Source organism: Gymnoscopelus microlampas (assembly GCF_963454915.1).
Source record: "Gymnoscopelus microlampas genome assembly, chromosome: 17".
NCBI lineage: Eukaryota > Metazoa > Chordata > Actinopteri > Myctophiformes > Myctophidae > Gymnoscopelus > Gymnoscopelus microlampas.
Window position 1 is genome coordinate 40,832,265 of NC_139954.1, and position 17,773 is coordinate 40,850,037.

A 17,773-nucleotide genomic window follows, 5' to 3' on the forward strand; every position below is an offset into this window, starting at 1 on the left:
TCGCTGTGTCGGGTGGAAACCTCCTATCTCCATATTATAACTTTTAATATAATAATATAAGTTTTTGTTTCCGTAAATTAAGGCCCTACTTCATCATACAATGTGTTGCATAAAGTTGATAATTTGATAATAGCAGATCTACAAGCTGACAACGTGGCACGATGAGACGCTAATAAAAAAAAGGAACTGTTTTTGGACGTACAAGGTTTCCGTCGCTGTAGGGTGGAATAACCTACTATCTCCAAAACAACTATTGTTAAAACCTTTCAATGGTTCAATCCTATATTAAAATTGGATAATGGGAGGAGTTGTCATGACATCAGGTGCAAACAAATTAGTCCGCTCCATATAAATATATTACCGATATGCCCATATATGCGCATGCCCATATGATGACATCAGGGATCTGCATATTGATCGCATCAGCGGTGCGATGTAGGTGTGAGGGCCGCGAGGAGGCCCTAACTCTATGATGTGAGGGCCGCGTAGGGGCCCGAACCTCTAGTATTTATACAATTAACCACTTTCACTTCCTAACTTGTTTGAATATATTTGCGTGACAGACAAAACTAGGGCATTCATTGACCAAAAAACATTAAATGAAATATGAGATACAAGGTTTCTGCTGAACAGCAGCAACAAAATAGAGCAGACAGCTGCTGAGACAAACTGGGCTGTGTTGTAGGAAAGGGACAGACAAGGCTGCGTTTTCTATACACTCTCAAGTCCCAGCCTGATTTATAATTAAAAACAACAAGAAAAAATAAATAAATAAAAATAAGGGTCGCCCCAACACTGGCATTACAAAGACAGGGCATTCTCACTGCCAAGGCAGCATCACAAAAAAACACCAGCCAAACCACAAGGAACCAGAGAACTGTGGACTTTCTGTCTTTTGGGTGGATAGAACATCTTACATCTGCCTGCCAAACATGCAGTCTAGCTCACAGAGATAACATTAAACATTGCCCTCAGGATCAAGGTAGCCTTTGAGTCTTGTTCTCAATAAAATAATAACTGAGTCTGGTACTATCACCTCCTAAAGCCTAATTTATGCTGTCATGCGATGGTGTCGTGCACAGAGAATGGCTGAGTATAGCAGATCTCACAGGCACAGCACTGTAATTGGAATGTTAGCTGGTTACCTGTTAACAAATACACACTACCCGTCAGGATTCTTGTATTTCTACAGTGAAATGAGCTTAAGATCATGCTGTTACTATTAAAATAGTTAAAGTATTCAAATCAACTTACCATAATATCCTCTGTCAACAACATGGCTTCAGCATAATCCAGAGAGTTCAACAATGGAGAAAAATAACCCAGCCAGCTGTTCACCTGCAATTGAAGCCCTTTTAACCCAGCGTTAACAACCCAGTGTTTACAGTACCCCAAATAACCCAGAATTATGACCCAGCAAAATCAACCCACCAGTGTTTACAGTACCCTAAACCTGCAATTGAAGCCCTTTTTAACCCAGCGTTAACAACCCAGTGTGTTTACAGTACCCCAAACAACCCAGAATGATTCCTTTTCTCCGTTTCTGAAAATGCACAGCTTCCAATGCAGCACGTTGTGAGCTTGTAGATCAGCTATTTTCGGCGAATGTTCGTCCACACAATAGGGGGTTCATGGTTCATGTTGTTAACGCTGTTTCCTTGACAGAAAATCACAGTAGAATTACAAAATGTTGTTGTAATGCCACATTATATGCGGTTGCATGACAACACAGCAGCTCATATTCACACTGCAGTGCTGTGTCTGGCCTGACTGCACTGGAAACTCCTGAGTGCTCTTTGAACTCCCAGAGTGTGTAAATGATTCATTTAATTTTGTACACTTCCAGAGTTAAATGAACGCTGTGCATTTCATTGTGTAGCTCGATTCAAGCTCAGGGTTTTTGGTGTGGGAGGAAGAACACCTGCTTGTTTCTAATGCATCCCTAACACACATACAGTACACAGCACGCACACAGGCAGGCACAATAACTCAGTTTTCACACACAATAACAACTTACAATCATCTTACAGTTACACTCACACACACACACACACACACACACACACACACACACACACACACACACACACACACACACACACACACACCGAGAGGGAAAGTTTCCTCTGAGATAGCACGTAATATACTGTAACACAAATTGAGGTACTATAGGTTGGGATAATAATCACATTACAACTCACACACGCACGCATGAGACACACAAAAATGAAATCCAAAGCTGAGCGATCCCTTGTGAATACTTTAATATGTGGTCTGGATGCAGAAAAGAGGATGCAAGAAGTCTTCAAATGAAGAGCAGTGTGATATGCAGGCTCAGTTTCTCACAAATATACACAAACCAATCTAAAAACTTCAAATAAAAAAACTGTAACCATTGAAGTTATGTTTTAAGACTTTGAGCTCTTTGGAAAACAGCTGTCCTCACATGATATATAAACACTATCTGGACCTGAACCGCCGGGATCTTACCCACGATGCATTGCGCCATAGGTCTGCGACGGCAAACTAACTTCAGAAATGACATTTAAATGGTTGTTTTCGAGACATTGTGATTACAGATATTTATGTTTAGGCATGGGTTTGGCAGAACCGCCACGGAAATAGCCGATCTACAAGCTCCCAACGCGTCACAATGCGCAATGTTGTGAGCTTGTAGATTTGCGGCACAACACAGGAGTACGATATGTATAAATTAAGCATACAGTATTGTTGCTGTCGGGCAGAAACCTTATATCTCCATATTTCAACGTTGTTATTTTTTTTTTGTGGTAAATTAATGCCCTACTTTATCATACAACAGAGTCGCACAAAAGTAGTGAACATAGCAGATGCAACGCGCTGTGATTGGCTAGATTCACTATTTTAAAATGTTTTAAAAATAGTTATTAAAAAGGAACGGTTCTTGACGTACAATATTTCTGCCCGACAGCAACGATATGGGCCTAGGCTACATTTGATAATTTTTGCCTATAACGACATGCCCTAAATAGGGTCGCCAGGGTTCATGGGGTTATAGGGCCACCAGACATTGCGGTAGCACTGGAACAATGCCTTGCAGTAGTCAGAGTTAAAGTATACTATGTAACTTCTCTAGCCATCTGTTTGTAAACAAGGATTCAAACTTGGGGGCGCTCGCTCTCTTGGCATTTCGCTCACTTGGCATCTCCATTAAGAAGCATTCACGCCGGAGTGTAAAATAAAATCCATTTGAGTTTGAACACAACCTTGCACTGTTATTGTGTGGAAGCTCTCAAAAGGTAATACCCAAATACGTCTCCATCCATCTAAACAAAACACAGCGAGAGGGCAGTGTGTTTCTGCTGGTAAATGCCACCACACTACTCCCTGTGTCTGATAACTGCTGGTATAGATGGAATAGATGGAATTGTTTTGTTATGTAAACACAGGGAAAAGTTACATGACATCACCTTCTTAATGGCCTACGTCAGTTTTTTAAGTAAAAAAAAAAAAACTGAACCAAAACAAACTATATGATATTTCTTCATCGTTTCACCCAAAACGTTTATAACAATATAAGACTATTGACATAAAAATTACACTATCTGTCAGTTATGAAACATAAGAGGATTAAACCTATTTTGACTTAGGCAATTATAAACCTGACTTACTTGTGGAGTAACTGACTTACTCCAGACTTAGGCCATTTTTTTGGCCTAAGTCACAAAAGAAGTGGCACAAGTCACACGTTATGTGTTATGTCACTCTTGAGATAGGCCATTATACTAAAGGGGTCGGGAACAGCATGATCTTTTCAATTAGGATTTAGGCGATTTTACCAGAGGTGGCCAGTGTCATGAAGAGCTGATTTAGGCAAAAATATCATATACCTCAAAAATCGACAAAAACTAAATGATTTAAAAAAAGACAAAGGTTGGCCTGGGGTTCTACTTTTAAGGATATGGCAATGTAACAGCGGCATTTCTAACCCTGATGTAGAATCCCATGTAACCCTGCAGGAGCACAATCCCCTGAAGGTCTGGTATCAATCACTGTGTTCTGGCTCTGGTAACTAAAGACTGGGCTGTCACTCCTGCTGCTGAAATGGTTCCATGTCTCCCCCCTAACATCACAGGCTTGGAAACAAAACAGGCAACATGCCTCGCAAAAAAAACCAGGAGTCCCTCAGGGCTCTATACTAGTGTATTTTCAGTTTTCGCTCGACATTAAATACGGTTGCCGAAAATAGCCGGCGCATTGTGTTCCCAGAAAACGGATGCTGGAGGTTTAAGAGGCGAAGTAGAGCCCAGCCCAATATACTGTATCAGTTGTTATATAACTCTTTTGTTTGCTCATGAATTTTTCTAACTGATTTCAAGAAAATATCCGTCTAGGAGTAGTGATAGGTCGTCATTCGTGAGCGATTAGTTCAAAGTGATTTGGTCACTTCCTCAAACGTATATCGCTCCTCGAGTCGTTAATTTAAGTCGGGGCAAGTGCGGAACGGTGGACGAATTATTGGAACTAATCTTTTGTTTTGGTGAACAGGAACAGAATGACTCGAGTCAACTGCACTGAATGATAATTCTCATCACTCTCTAGGAGTCTCCAAAAAATCTGGTTCGGCATCAGAAACACTGGAGGAGCAACGCAGCCACTCGGTGCTTTCCAACCCCATGCAGAAAGTTCTCCAGCAGATGTGGAATAATCATTTGAATTATCAGGATTATTCTATCAGTGCTTTTGGTGGCAAGAAACCATTTATCTGTTGAGGTCGTGACGAGGTCCCCTGCATGCTGCTTGTGGCACGATGGTCGGATGAGGGAGGCAGAGGTTGAGGAGGGGCACGGTGGTCGGGTGGTGGTGGGTGTAGGCTCTACACCACCCGCTTCTCAGCCTCTCTCTTTTGGCTCTCTTTCTGGCGGTAGTGGAAGAGGCTGGTGGTGTCCAACTCGCCGGCGTAGCGGACGGCCTCTGCAAAGAGCTTCACCACCTGAGACGTGCGCACACACAAACACACGCACACGCACACACACGTTGTCAATACGTTTTCTCCGATCCCGCAGGGCGCAGCGACCCATCTAGCCATTTATCAGATGGTCTTACAGTATATAGAGTGACTTACAAAGGGTGGGCAAAGGGGTCCTTGAGGGAGTTACAGGGGGTGATATTTAGGAACCAAATTTACCCTTATGGGTCTGTAACTCTGAGAGTTAAATTAACATTTTACAATATAAATTGGGGTCCCAGAGATAGAAATGCCATTAAATGGGGGTCCGTAGGCTTATGCATGTCCAACTAGGGGTCCTTGAAATTAAAATGGTTGAGAACCACTGCCCTGGTCAACCGACAACAGGGCAGTGGGAGTAGGCAACAATGTACTGTAACTAGGATAGCAGGCAGACATAAAACCCAGCATCTGTTTAAATAATATAACAAACTCATCTGTGGGCAAACAAGCACACATACATCTAAATGATGTATATGATTAGCATATCCACTGTGAACAAGTAAACATAACGTCCTGTAACTAGCATATATCTAAATAAGCAACAAGTACGGATGCAAATGAATAAGCAGCATAGGGATGAGTCAGATTCTCCTCTCTCCTTGTATCTCTTATCACCTTGACCACACATGTTAAGAATATTAATTAGCTAGCATATTGTTTAGAAAGATGCTAGGTTTGATGTTTGCTGCTTTGTTAAACATCAAACCTAGGTATACCGACCTGAAACTTTATTTTCTGTTTATTAAAGAGCTGAAGAGAAGTTATTGGAACAAACACCCTGAAATATCACTGTATAAACAAACACTCTATCGTCTGAAAAAGCATCTTCAATGTTTTTCAGACCAAGGACTTCTTAGCTGAGAGAGAGATGAAGCAGGGACCCACAATATCTTATATTAAAATTGTGTTGCAGATTCAACTTTTTTCATAGATTTCATAGATAGCTTCATAGACTAGTTTTTGACCCAGCACTATCATCAGTGTTGTATAAATTAATATACAGTATTTTGTTTGTTTATTTGCATGACCCTTTCTATTAACATTTACATTTTATGTTAGACATAACTAATCTCTCAAGACAAGACATAATATTCTGCCAACAGCAGTTCTGCTAACAGCAGAATCTGTCAGCACCACTGCCCTAAACATGTAGTGTTGTTGTTAGTAGGAATAAACACAGAAGCACCTCAAATAAAATATGTATGTGCCCAGTCAACACATATATGTATGTGTATGTCAAACGATCTATTTAGTGGAGGTGTTAGGACCCAAAAATATGCCGTTGACTTCAAGTCATGATACAAAGGTCCCCTTTGGTATGGAAGTACCTTAGGGCCATAGGAAAACATGTATCCAAAGAGACGAGTTAGATCACCCTTCATTTCTGAAATATACATGTTTTAAAAAATGGCCGCCACCATTTACAGCAATACAGCAAAAACAATATCTTTGCTTCTGTTAAAGCTATAACAATAATATTGGTGTCAAAGTGTACATTTTTGGGGTCAAGTAATCCAATTCAATAGGTTTCAAGGCAAAAAAAATAATCATTTTCTCAATGCCATGAAAACAGGGCTAAAATATGCTAATTTAATTGGAAAATGTTGTTTTAACAGGGTAACTTTCCATTTTTCCCCACTCTAAAACCTTAATTTAGTTTCCCCTTTGGCATGGAAGTACCTTAGGACCATAGGAAAACATTTATCCAAAGAGACGAGTTAGATCACCCTTCATTTCTGAAATATACACGTTTTTAAAAATGGCCGCCACCATTTACAGCAATACAGCAGAACCAATATCTTTGCTTCTGTTAAAGCTATAATAATATTATTGGTGTCAAAGTGTACATTTTTGGGGTCAAATAATCCAATTCAATAGGTTTCCAGGCAAAAAACCCAATCATTTTCTTATTGCCATTGAAAACAGGGGTAAAATATGCACATTTTATTAGAAGAATACGTAAATAACGGGTAACTTTCCATTTATTTCCCCTCTAAAACTTTAATTTAGTTTTCCCTTTGGCATGGAAGTACCTTAGGGGAATAGGAAATAAATTATCCAAAGACACAAACTAGATAAGACGTAATTTCTAAAGTATTTGTGTTTTAAAAAATGGCCGCCACCATTTACAGCAATACAGCATAGCCCATATCTTTGCTTCTGTTAGTGCTATGATGATAATATTGGTGTCAAAGTGTACATTTCTGGAGCCAAGGAATACAATTACATAGGTTCCAAGACTAAAAAACCCAATAGTTTTCTCATTACCCTCACAATGGGGGTAAAATATGCACATTTCATCAACAAAATAAGTGACATTAAAATGTTCCCCCTATTAAAAAAACTTTAAGAAGTACAACCTCTTATGCACATGCCATATGATTAATGTGTGTCTGTCCAATCTAGGAACCCAGTCAAAAAAAGGAAAAAACAGCACCCTCTGCTATTTTTTTCCTTAAGATTTGACTCTGGGGGGGACCTCCCAATAGAACGTGGAAAACAGGATGGTGGCCATTAGGTCCGCCCTCAGCCCTCCACTTCCGGTCTATGTGTCTTTGTTTACATTCCTAACATTCCTAACTATACACGTTGTATCAGGAGCTCCCGACAGATTCAGCTGCAGAGCTCTGAATCTGTCTTGAGAGATCAGTGTCTGTCTGACTGTAAGTGTATATGTCTGACTGCTATCACCTGAGAGTTACCTGTTGCTGCCACAAAACATAAATTCTGCACAAGGGACTGCGACAATTTGATTAAATCAGAGGTGACAGAAAATCTGAGACACTTTGAGGTTCAATTTGAGGTTTGTATTACTTTCTCATTTAATACAGAATGTTTTTTATGTTAACTGTGCCATTATTGGACAGAGTCGACAGAGCAAGAAGAAGACATGAAGAGTCTGTGAGCCCAGTAAAAACACAGTGCATGAATGGTGGTGGCAAGTTCACTGCACAGGCTATACTCTCATGCTCATCATCATCCTCATGTGAATAAACCACACCGTGTTTCTTCTGTGGTGAAGTTGGCAACAGAAAGGAACTAAGGACGGCTTCCACCCTGGGATTGGATCGAAAAGTGAAATAATGTGCTCAGGTGCTGGGTGACAAGTGTCTGTTAGCTAAACAAGCTGCTGGTGACATGGTAGCTATTGAGGCAGTGCATCATCGTGCATGCCTGACTAGGCTCTATAGAAAAGCAGAAACCGCCGTTGTGACACGACAGAAAATAAGGCAACACAGGTCATCAGAGCACATGTCCTCAATGAATTGTTTGAGTCAATAAATTATTATTAAATGTAACACCACGGGCCTTCGAGAGGATATTGACATCAGATCTGTGCGACTAGATCGTGGCTGGTCCCTGTTATGTTGTTTGATGATGACCTGAAAGCTGTTGTTGGCATGAAAAGCAACACATTTACTGATGTCTCCATCATCTTCAGAGCAGCTAAAATCCTCCGGGAAGAATATCTTCCGATGAAACAATAATTTACAGGTTCCTTCACAGCCTCCTGATTCAATCCCTCCCCTGCTGCAATTGTTCCTAAAGATGCTTCTGGATGGATAAGGTATTGACCAGCCAGCCCCTGAACCAGAGAAGTGCCAGGTTGCTACATCAATTGGGCAGCAAATCATTTACAACTCTGTGAAATGCAGATCCAAGAAATGTCCGTAGTGTTAGTTGTCACATAAGAGAAAGGGAACCACAGCTTCACTGTATCTGGCAATGAATCTGCACCTGCATACTGGCAGTAAACACCAGGTGGATACCATGCATAAGCGAGGTATGGTGTATCATGTGATCGCTTGAAAACATTGAGTACATTGAGTGATCAATCAGTGGGAGCAGATTGGTGTGGTGGTCCCACCTCAGGCAGTTAAGGGTGTCTTCACTAATGGTGGTTTTGACAACATTGACCTCAACCCATCGTCAACAACAGCAAAATCAGCCCTCCACGGGACATGCATAAGCATTCAGCAGCACTTCCCGTCAGATGACCAACAAACAGCCAATCTCACTAACATCCTAGTTCCAGCTAAGATGGGGAAGAAGCATGTACAATCCTTTCCAGCTTTCTACACAACAATGGATCTGGATGTTTCACTCCAAACTCATGTTCCTGCCCTTAATACAAACAGTCATCCTCAGCCAGCCTCTTGTCCTCTCAGCAACATACTTGAAGAAGGCTGCCAGTGGTTGGAGAGAGTCACCGACACCTTGTGGGGAAAGACAACCTTGAGGATGAAGAATGGATCTCATGGGGTGCATATTATGCAAGCATTGCAGAGCCTTGTTCAGCCCCCCCATCCAGATCATACATACTGCCACTGTTCACAGAGTCTCCTACCAGTCCCACTATGGCTTGGCTTGGCATGCAATGAATGTCCTCCTTCAAGCAATCAACTACCTAAATCCAGGTCAGACACCAGTCATGTTAGCTGATCAACCCCTATTCACACTTGCCAAAAAAGATGCTCTGGAGTGTGTCTGGAGACTGGCTGGATGAATGGCAGTGGTAGTGGTAATTCAACTAGTGGCAAAGCTCAGTCTTTCATTGGTGTTGACCACATCTGCAGAACCTGGTACATGCATCAGGTGTCTGTAGCTGCTCTGTACTTGTGATGAAGGCTTATGAGCGATATTTGGAAAAGGCTGTAAATGATGAGTCGAGCCCCCTCTTCCTTTTGCCCTTTGATGAATGGCTTCAATTTAAATTATTTCAAGGGACTTGCCAGAACTGGTTATTTGCAAGTGCAAGACTCAAATTACCACAACAACCCCATTGTCATGGTAGTAAGAAAATTATTGGGGATTTGTTTTGCCTTGAAACCTAATTAATTGGATTCCTTGACCCTAAAAATGTTTACCATTATAGCTTTAACAGAAGTAAATATGGGTTCTGCTGTATCACTTCAAATGGTGGTGGCCATTTTTAAAAACGCATATATTTCAGAAATGAAGAGTGATCTTATTTGTCTCTTTGGATCATTTCTTTCTTAGTGCTCTAAGGTACTTCTATACCAAAGGGAAAAGTAAATCAAAGTTTTAGAGGAGGGGGGGTAAGTTACCCTGTTAAAACGTATTCTTCAAATGAAATTTACATATTTTACCCCCCGCTGTCATGGCAATTAGTAAAGCATTGGGTATTTTACATTGAAACCTATTTAATTGAATTCCTCAACCCCAAAAATGTACAATTTGACACCAATATTATTACTATAGCTCTAACAGAAGCAAAGATATGGGGTCTGATATAATAGTGGTTAATTGTCGTCAGCCTTTTTAAGAAAATGAAGGGTGATCAAACTTGTCTCTTTGGATATTTTTTTTCCTATGGCCCTATGGTACTTCCATGACAAAGGGAAAAGTAAATACAAGTTTTAGAGGGGGTGGGGTTAAGTTACCCTGTTAAAACGTATTTTTTTAATGAAGTTTGCATATTTTACCCCCCGCTGTCATGGCAATTAATGAAGTATTCGTTTTTTTGCATTGAAACCTATTTAATTGAATTCCTTGACCCCAAAAATGTACACTTTGACACCAATATTATTATTATAGCTCTAACAGAAGCAAAGATATGGGGTCTGGTGTAATAGTGGTTAATTGTCGGCGGCCATTTTTAAAAACGCCTATAAAAAAAAAAAGAAGGGTGATCTAACTCGTCTCTTTGGATAATTCTTTTTCTATGGCCCTAAGGTACTTCCATACCAAAGGGGACCTTTGTATCATGACTTGAAGTCAAATGTTGCTTAGCACCTCCACTAATTGCTTGTATGCATATTATAGACCTGATGCTAATTCAACGTTTTTCATTTATTTTCAGTTGACACATTTGGAGCTGAATTATTAGATCCCTCTGCGTGTTTGCAGTGTGGCCACAGTTTCGCCTATAACTCCAATGTCGCGCGCTATTAATTTATAATATAGACCAAATCACATGAACACATTCTTAACATCTAATGAGGATACAGTATGGATGAAATCTAGCTGTGTCCATTACTCCGTTTCCAATTCTGATGTAGGACAGTGGAGGGTTCGTCCAAAGGACAGATTCCCCTCAGTAATCAATAAAGCTCTGATAAAAAAAAAACGGATATTGGCGGATTCCAGCAACAGCTTTTTACCTCGGCAAAGGTGAGTGAGCAATTGTTCAGTAGAAAGGGCTTATATAATATCCATTCCAAGTTTTATTAGCCTTTGGTTGTGGGGTTAAACTTTGTACACAAACTTCTTATTCTCATTACACGTGAGAGTCGGTCATTTACTTTATTAACGTTCGCTTGCGCTGATCTACAAGTTGTCAAGTGGCTGCGTCCTGCCGCATTGTAAGCTTGTAGATCTGTCCAATTTGAGGAGTGGTGATGTTTTTCGTCGGATGTAGGACGTTTGTGAGCGTCAGTGCATGAGCGTTCCTGATCATGAACGTGCGTCTACAGTATATTCAACATGGAGTGGCAGGCTGGCTAAAAACCTGGTTTAAAAGGTTGTTTCGACCCATCAATTACTTTTTGCCAGACGGTCGGAACTACAGGCATCTGTACTATAGAGCGCTACCGAACTGGAAAAAAAAGGAAAAAAATAGTTATGTTTATCGCAAACGCGTTAGTTCCAACACTGGCAGTGTGTGAGTGTCCTACCTGGTAGTTGGTGATGAGGGGGACACCATGGTCAACGGCCATCCTACGAATCAAGAAGTTGTCCCGTAGGTGCTGGCTGTTGTTATTGGGCAAGTTGACCACCAGGTCAATATGGCCCTCGTTGATTAGACTGTTAACATGTACACACACACACACATTTTTTATTTCTCTATTTGGCAAAATCCAAATATATCAGAGTCAACATGCAATGCAAGCTCATGATCATAATTGACTGTATAAGCTATACACAAGCAGACTACCAGTTATGGATATATAGGTGACAGCCTCTTTTCCATATTAACTGACTGCCAATAATGGCAGACACAGAATATTATTTGACTAACTGTTTTATCCCTTCTTGTAGCCAGTCCGCCAATTTGTAGTCCTCGCACACACATCTTATTATGGACATGCCCTAAGCTGGCAAATATCAAAAGCGCGCGCACGCACGCACGCACGCACGCACGCACGCACACACACACACACACACACACACACACACACACACACACACACACACACACACACACACACACACACACACACACACACACACACACACACACACACACACACACACACACACACACACACACACACACACACACACACACAGACGACTGCCCACTGAGATGAAAAAGAATACATGGTTAAACAAGATGAAGGCCTTTGCCCTCTGTCGGGTGGAAACCTCATACTGTATGTCCAGAACAGTTACTTTTCAGGATTCAAATTCAAAAATAGAAAAAGTAGCAGATCTACAAGCTCAAAATACGTTGCTTTGCACCGCGTTTCAAGCTTGTGGATCTGCTACTTTTGATGCTTTTGTGACACGCTGTAGTATGATCAAGTAGGATGTTACTTTATGAAAAAACACATACAAATAAAATATGGAGATAAGAGCTTTCTGCCCGACAGCGACGATATGTTTAGCACAGGAGTCAAAAAAAACTTTTCATTTGATCATAATGGAACGAACTTGAATGGAAGCTGGCTTGACATCAGTTGTACGTCGAAACAAAGGTAAACTAGAAAAAGTGCTCCTCGGAGCACAGGTCTCCGCCAGGTCAGGTAGGTTATCGTGGCCAGACTGATCCGTCTTGATCACTTGACTATAGTAAGATATTTAGCAGAATCGGCCTTCTGGTGGCGCTAATAGGGAAATGTCAACAGGGTGGCATTTGTTCCTCAACATAGTGCAAATGTGCGTGCAAAATTCATGAATTGAGGCATTTTGTTCAAAACTGACCACTACTGCAAACTTTAGATGTCAATCTTAGCCAATCAGGATGTAATATGAAAAATCAAACAGATCCGCCTTGATAACATGACTATAGAGATCATGTGTACAGATTTGCGTGAAATTGGGATAAAATCTGAAGGAGTAAAAAACATAAGTCCGCCTCCTGGTGGCGCTATAAAAGGCAGATGTGAAAAATGCAGGGCAAAGGGTTTTACCTTGGCCTCTAAGGAGTGCGCATACAAAGTTTTACACAGATCAGTGCAATTATACTCTAGGTAAAAACACAAATCGGTAATTGCACGCTGTGTTCAGTATTTGAGGCATTTTGTTCAAAACGAAGCACTCCTGCAAACTTTGGAAGCCAATCTTAGCCAATCAGGATGGAATATGACAAATCTGAAAGACCCGTTTGGTTTCATGACGATAGAGAAACTGTGTACCCATTTGCGTGATGTTTGGACAAAATCTGTAGGAGTGTGTTTTGAAAAAATAGGCCTCCTGGTGGCGCTATAACAGGCCCATGTGAAAAATTTGGGGCAGAGGTTCTGCTCCAGGGAGTGTGCGTGCACAGTTTCGCTGCGATCAAGCCAACAGTGCCGGAGATGTCCACAGACAGAAACACACACACACTATGTAGCTGTCCACAGACAGACACACACACACACACACACGGACGGACGGACGGACGGACGGACAGACGGACAGGGTGAAAAACATAGTCTCGGCCATAGGCATGGGCAATAAATGTGGACAATAAATGTTATCTGAGAAATTCAAGGGTGTACAGCTCTCTTTTAACCACTTAAACCCGGAGTACCCCAGGGGCCAGGGTTCTAGACTAGGCACCCCAATTTGCACGCACACACACACACACACACACACACACTCATCAAAGACAACAAAAGTGATTTAAACCCTCTGTCAACAAGATGCTTGTTGTGAGAGCCTTCTCCAGCTGACAACAGCTTCCTCTCTCTCTCTCTGTGTGTGTGTGTGTGTGTGTGTGTGTGTGTGTGTGTGTGTGTGTGTGTGTGTGTGTGTGTGTGTGTGTGTGTGTGTGTGTGTGTGTGTGTGTGTGTGTGTGTGTGTGTGTGCGTGCGTGCGTGCGATTACTATTTAATTCCATCTGCGTTATTATTTTCCCCTGTCACACATGTCCAACATTTGGTGCAGATGGTTTCACTTTTGCCGTGATGATGACTTGTTTATGAAGGCATGCTGTCATGATGTTTTGCTACAACTCGTGAATGTGGCAGTAAGTTTGTCACATGAACAAGAAAACAAGTTGATGACAGGAACAGGGGGGGGGCAGCATTCAACCGCAGAGTGAAACAAGTAAATAAAGGCATTTATTTTAGCTCTGTATCCCGATAGTAATCATTGCTGTACAGTGACAGGGGTCCGTGTTCCCCCCTGTCTCTCCAGCTCTTTAGTAAACAGAAAATGTGTTTTCTGCAGGAGAGAGAAGTTATACAGGATAACCAAGTGAAATTGGAAGTGATGACACAAAGAAGTTAGCTGACAAAATTCTAACTGGATCACTACCATTATAACACTGAAGCTGATAAATTGGTACTCTCTCCTGATTGGCTGCAACTGGCAACCCACCTGAACATGTATTTTACTAAAGAGTTGGAGAGACAGAGAGACACCCGTTACTGAACAAGCATTCTATATAGCAATGATTTCTATCAGAACATAGAGATTCAAACGCTGTCAAACTAAAAAACATTACTTTACCTTTTACCTTTAGTTTAATTAAGTGAAACTATCCCCTCTTTGCAAAAGAGCACATTGATTTTCCCACTTATCGCTTACCTCTAAGAATCTTTTGTATGGAACTTTCAAAGTACAGTAACTGACCCACCTGTTGATGGTGGGTAGGCTAGTTTCTCCCTTATGACTGGGCCAGGCCACGGGCAGAGCGGGCACATCGTTGGCACACAACCAGGCTGAGGTGGCCTCCGTGGCATAGAGCTTGAGATGGAGGGCAAAGGTCAGCGGTTCCCTCCCAAGAACAACCATTTATGTCACATAATTATACGTAGGTAACTGAGGTAGGTTTACACTTAAAGGGCAAGACCACTTTGGTAGAGGTTTGGGTTGTGTAGTTACCTTGCCATGATGTAACTCCAAAGGTGGACTATAATTATAGTCCACCTCCATAGTAATTATATTAAATACAAATAATTGCTCCATTGATTAGAAATTGATCTCTAAATATTTGACCTTCTAAATATGCTCCTCATTGACTCTAATTATTTTTGATTTCTTGTCCACCTTTACTAAAAATAACGTTAAATTAAAAAAAAGTAAAATTATGGAGATAAGAGGTTTCTTCCCGACAGCGACGATGTGAAAGAAGTGTTGTAGAAACAGACAGAGGCCACCACAGGGGGGCAGTACTCACCTTAAAGCCCTCCTCCTTCAGCTGGTGGGCCGTGGCGAGGAAGTTAGGCCGGAACGATTGCTGGAAGGAAGGGAGGAAGGGAGGGAGGAAGGAAGGGAAGAAGGAGACGAGACAGGAAAGTTACTGATGGAACAAGAGAGGCATGACTATACTGAATACCGATGTATTGGCCATTATCCCATTTAGACCGGGAACCCCTATACGTAACTATCTTTCAATCCGGGAACCCCTTTTAGGGTTGTTGTTGCTATGTACAGTATATAGCAGTGATTCTCAACCTGGGGGTCGCGACCCCCAGGGGGGTCGCCAAATAATTTGGGGGGGTCGCCAGATTTTTTGGTGAATTTGAAAAAAAAAAAAAAAAATCTTTTTAACAAAATATTTTTTTATGTTATCATTAATTCATGTTTTATCAGTTAATTTACTCAATTTACCCACTTTTTGCAAAAATGTTTTGATAATAAACAATTATCAAATAACCTATTGTAATTAAATTAACCTTCGCGCGCGCGAACGGGACCGCGCGCGTGCACGCGGGGGGTCGCGGGAAATAATATCATTATTTTGGGGGTCGCGGCCTGAAAAGGTTGAGAACCCCTGGTATATAGCAGCATACATTTTCTGTAAATATTTGAAGTTTTTCATAAAACTTAGGTCAGGATTTAGAAGGCGTTTTTAGAATCGGTCTCAGGTCTTATTTGACGGCAAAGGTATGCAGCCGATGGGTCCAGATTTTGTGTTTGTTTGTGCTTTTTCTCCCCCAAGCCGTTATGCCTATTAATTCCTCCCCACAAAACTTTCTATGTGTTGTCACAGCTGTTGTATCCTACTGACTAACCGACCAGTGAGGAGCCCCCATGTTGACATCTATGGATTCCAAATAACTGAAATCAATCAGTCGTGGCGACTGAGAACTTCAGTCCATGCAAAGCTGAGTGATTTTTCTTCTTTTTTTGTCTCCCAGACAAAATATGGGTCAGATGGGTTAGGACTTTCCAAAAAACTGGGATCAAAATCGGACCCAAAAATCTGGCATCATTCAGTCAGTTCTACATGAAACAAGCAAGGCACGACTGAGAGAGAGAGACACATATAGAGAAAGCCATTCATGTGCAGCTTTCTCTGCTCAGAGTAAGAGCGGTCCGAGGAGGGGGGGGGCACACGGTCCATCAGCCACTGACCACTGCCGCATGATTCTCTTCCAGCTCACAGCAAGGCTTCCCTTACCCTCTCTCTCAATTATGCCCACTGGTACATCAATAGCCCTGCTGTGCAGCCAGTCAGCACTGGTGGAAGAGGTACTCAAGATTTATAATGTATAAAGACAATAATACAAAAGAAATCTACAAACTCATAACGCGTCGCGAATGTGACGGCGTTGAGTAGCCTAAATCTGCCTCTGATACAATAGTGGAGTATTATGCCAGTATAAAGTAAAAATTGTAATATTCAATTAAAGTACCTCAAAATTGTACTAAGGTTAAAAGAATCAGAGTACTTCTTCTACCACTGCCATCTAACATGTGAGCCGACGCGGCCGGGGGGGAATTGGCCACGGATCCACAGCCTCAATTACAAGCCGTCACAGTTAAAGCGACATGACTGCACAGTTAAGGCGATATGACTGCACACAGCACGCCTATCGATCTGCCACTGGACACAATAGTGCAAAGTAACTAAGTACATTTACTCAAAAGCTGTACTTAAGAAATGTTTAAGTACTCATTATGCAGAACGTCCCATTCAAAGATGTTCAAAATGTGTCAAAAACCTTTGAAATGAGCAGATCTGGAAGCTCACGATGCGTGTGCTCTGCCATTTTCCAAAGTAAAACTCCTCCAAAGTTCGGAAACTTAACTTTGGTAGTTTTCTTTCTCCCCTTCAATAAAACCAATTGGTATTGTATTTTATATTGTTGATTAGTCACCTTTACAACGAGGTATAACTTGCAAGGATCGTGGAATGAGCAACACAGCCAAACATGTGGGTAGCGCCCCCCAAAAGTTTGCCCAAATCCTCCAATATGCTTCTGTTGGTATTCACTCTAATCTTTGAGCGACCTGCCTAAGATTGACAGATCTCTGTCAAAGTTGCAGGACCCATGCTCAGGGGCCAGTCGCACACCTGTGACTGACACACTGCTAGCAGCAGAAGCATATTGGGGGATTTTGGCAAATGTTTGGGGGGAGTTAAGTTTCCAAACTTTTTTGGAGGAGTTTATAAAACAGGGCTTAACTGGTTAATGCATGTTTCGTATTACATTGCTAATAAAACAAAAACAAAAAAAACGGTTTAAAATCTTGATTGAAATGTCCAGACCTGCCTGCCGATGACGTCCCTGGTAGGCAGGTTTCTGAACTTTTGATTGATTGATCAAATACTGAATTGAACAATGAATACCGTCCACAGCCCTCCTTCTGTCTACTCACAGAGTGAGTAAACAGAAATGGCGCCAATTTATAATGAGCACTAATGAGGACCAATTTTATGAA

At 41.5% G+C, this 17,773-nt stretch overlaps 1 protein-coding gene across 1 annotated transcript in view; it reads right to left on the bottom strand.

The window, feature by feature from the left end:
- Window positions 1–4,516: 4,516 nt before the first annotated feature.
- Window positions 4,517–17,773, bottom strand: part of cps1 (carbamoyl-phosphate synthase 1, mitochondrial) — a gene marked incomplete at its 5' end in the record, with an annotated part of 84,353 nt that continues 71,096 nt past the window's right edge. The window contains 4 exons of the mRNA XM_084084274.1: window positions 4,517–4,972; window positions 11,629–11,758; window positions 14,739–14,848; window positions 15,282–15,341. Coding sequence (XP_083940400.1) covers window positions 4,856–4,972; window positions 11,629–11,758; window positions 14,739–14,848; window positions 15,282–15,341 — 417 coding nt within the window. The 3' untranslated portion in view covers window positions 4,517–4,855. The remainder of the gene's footprint in view (window positions 4,973–11,628; window positions 11,759–14,738; window positions 14,849–15,281; window positions 15,342–17,773) is intronic.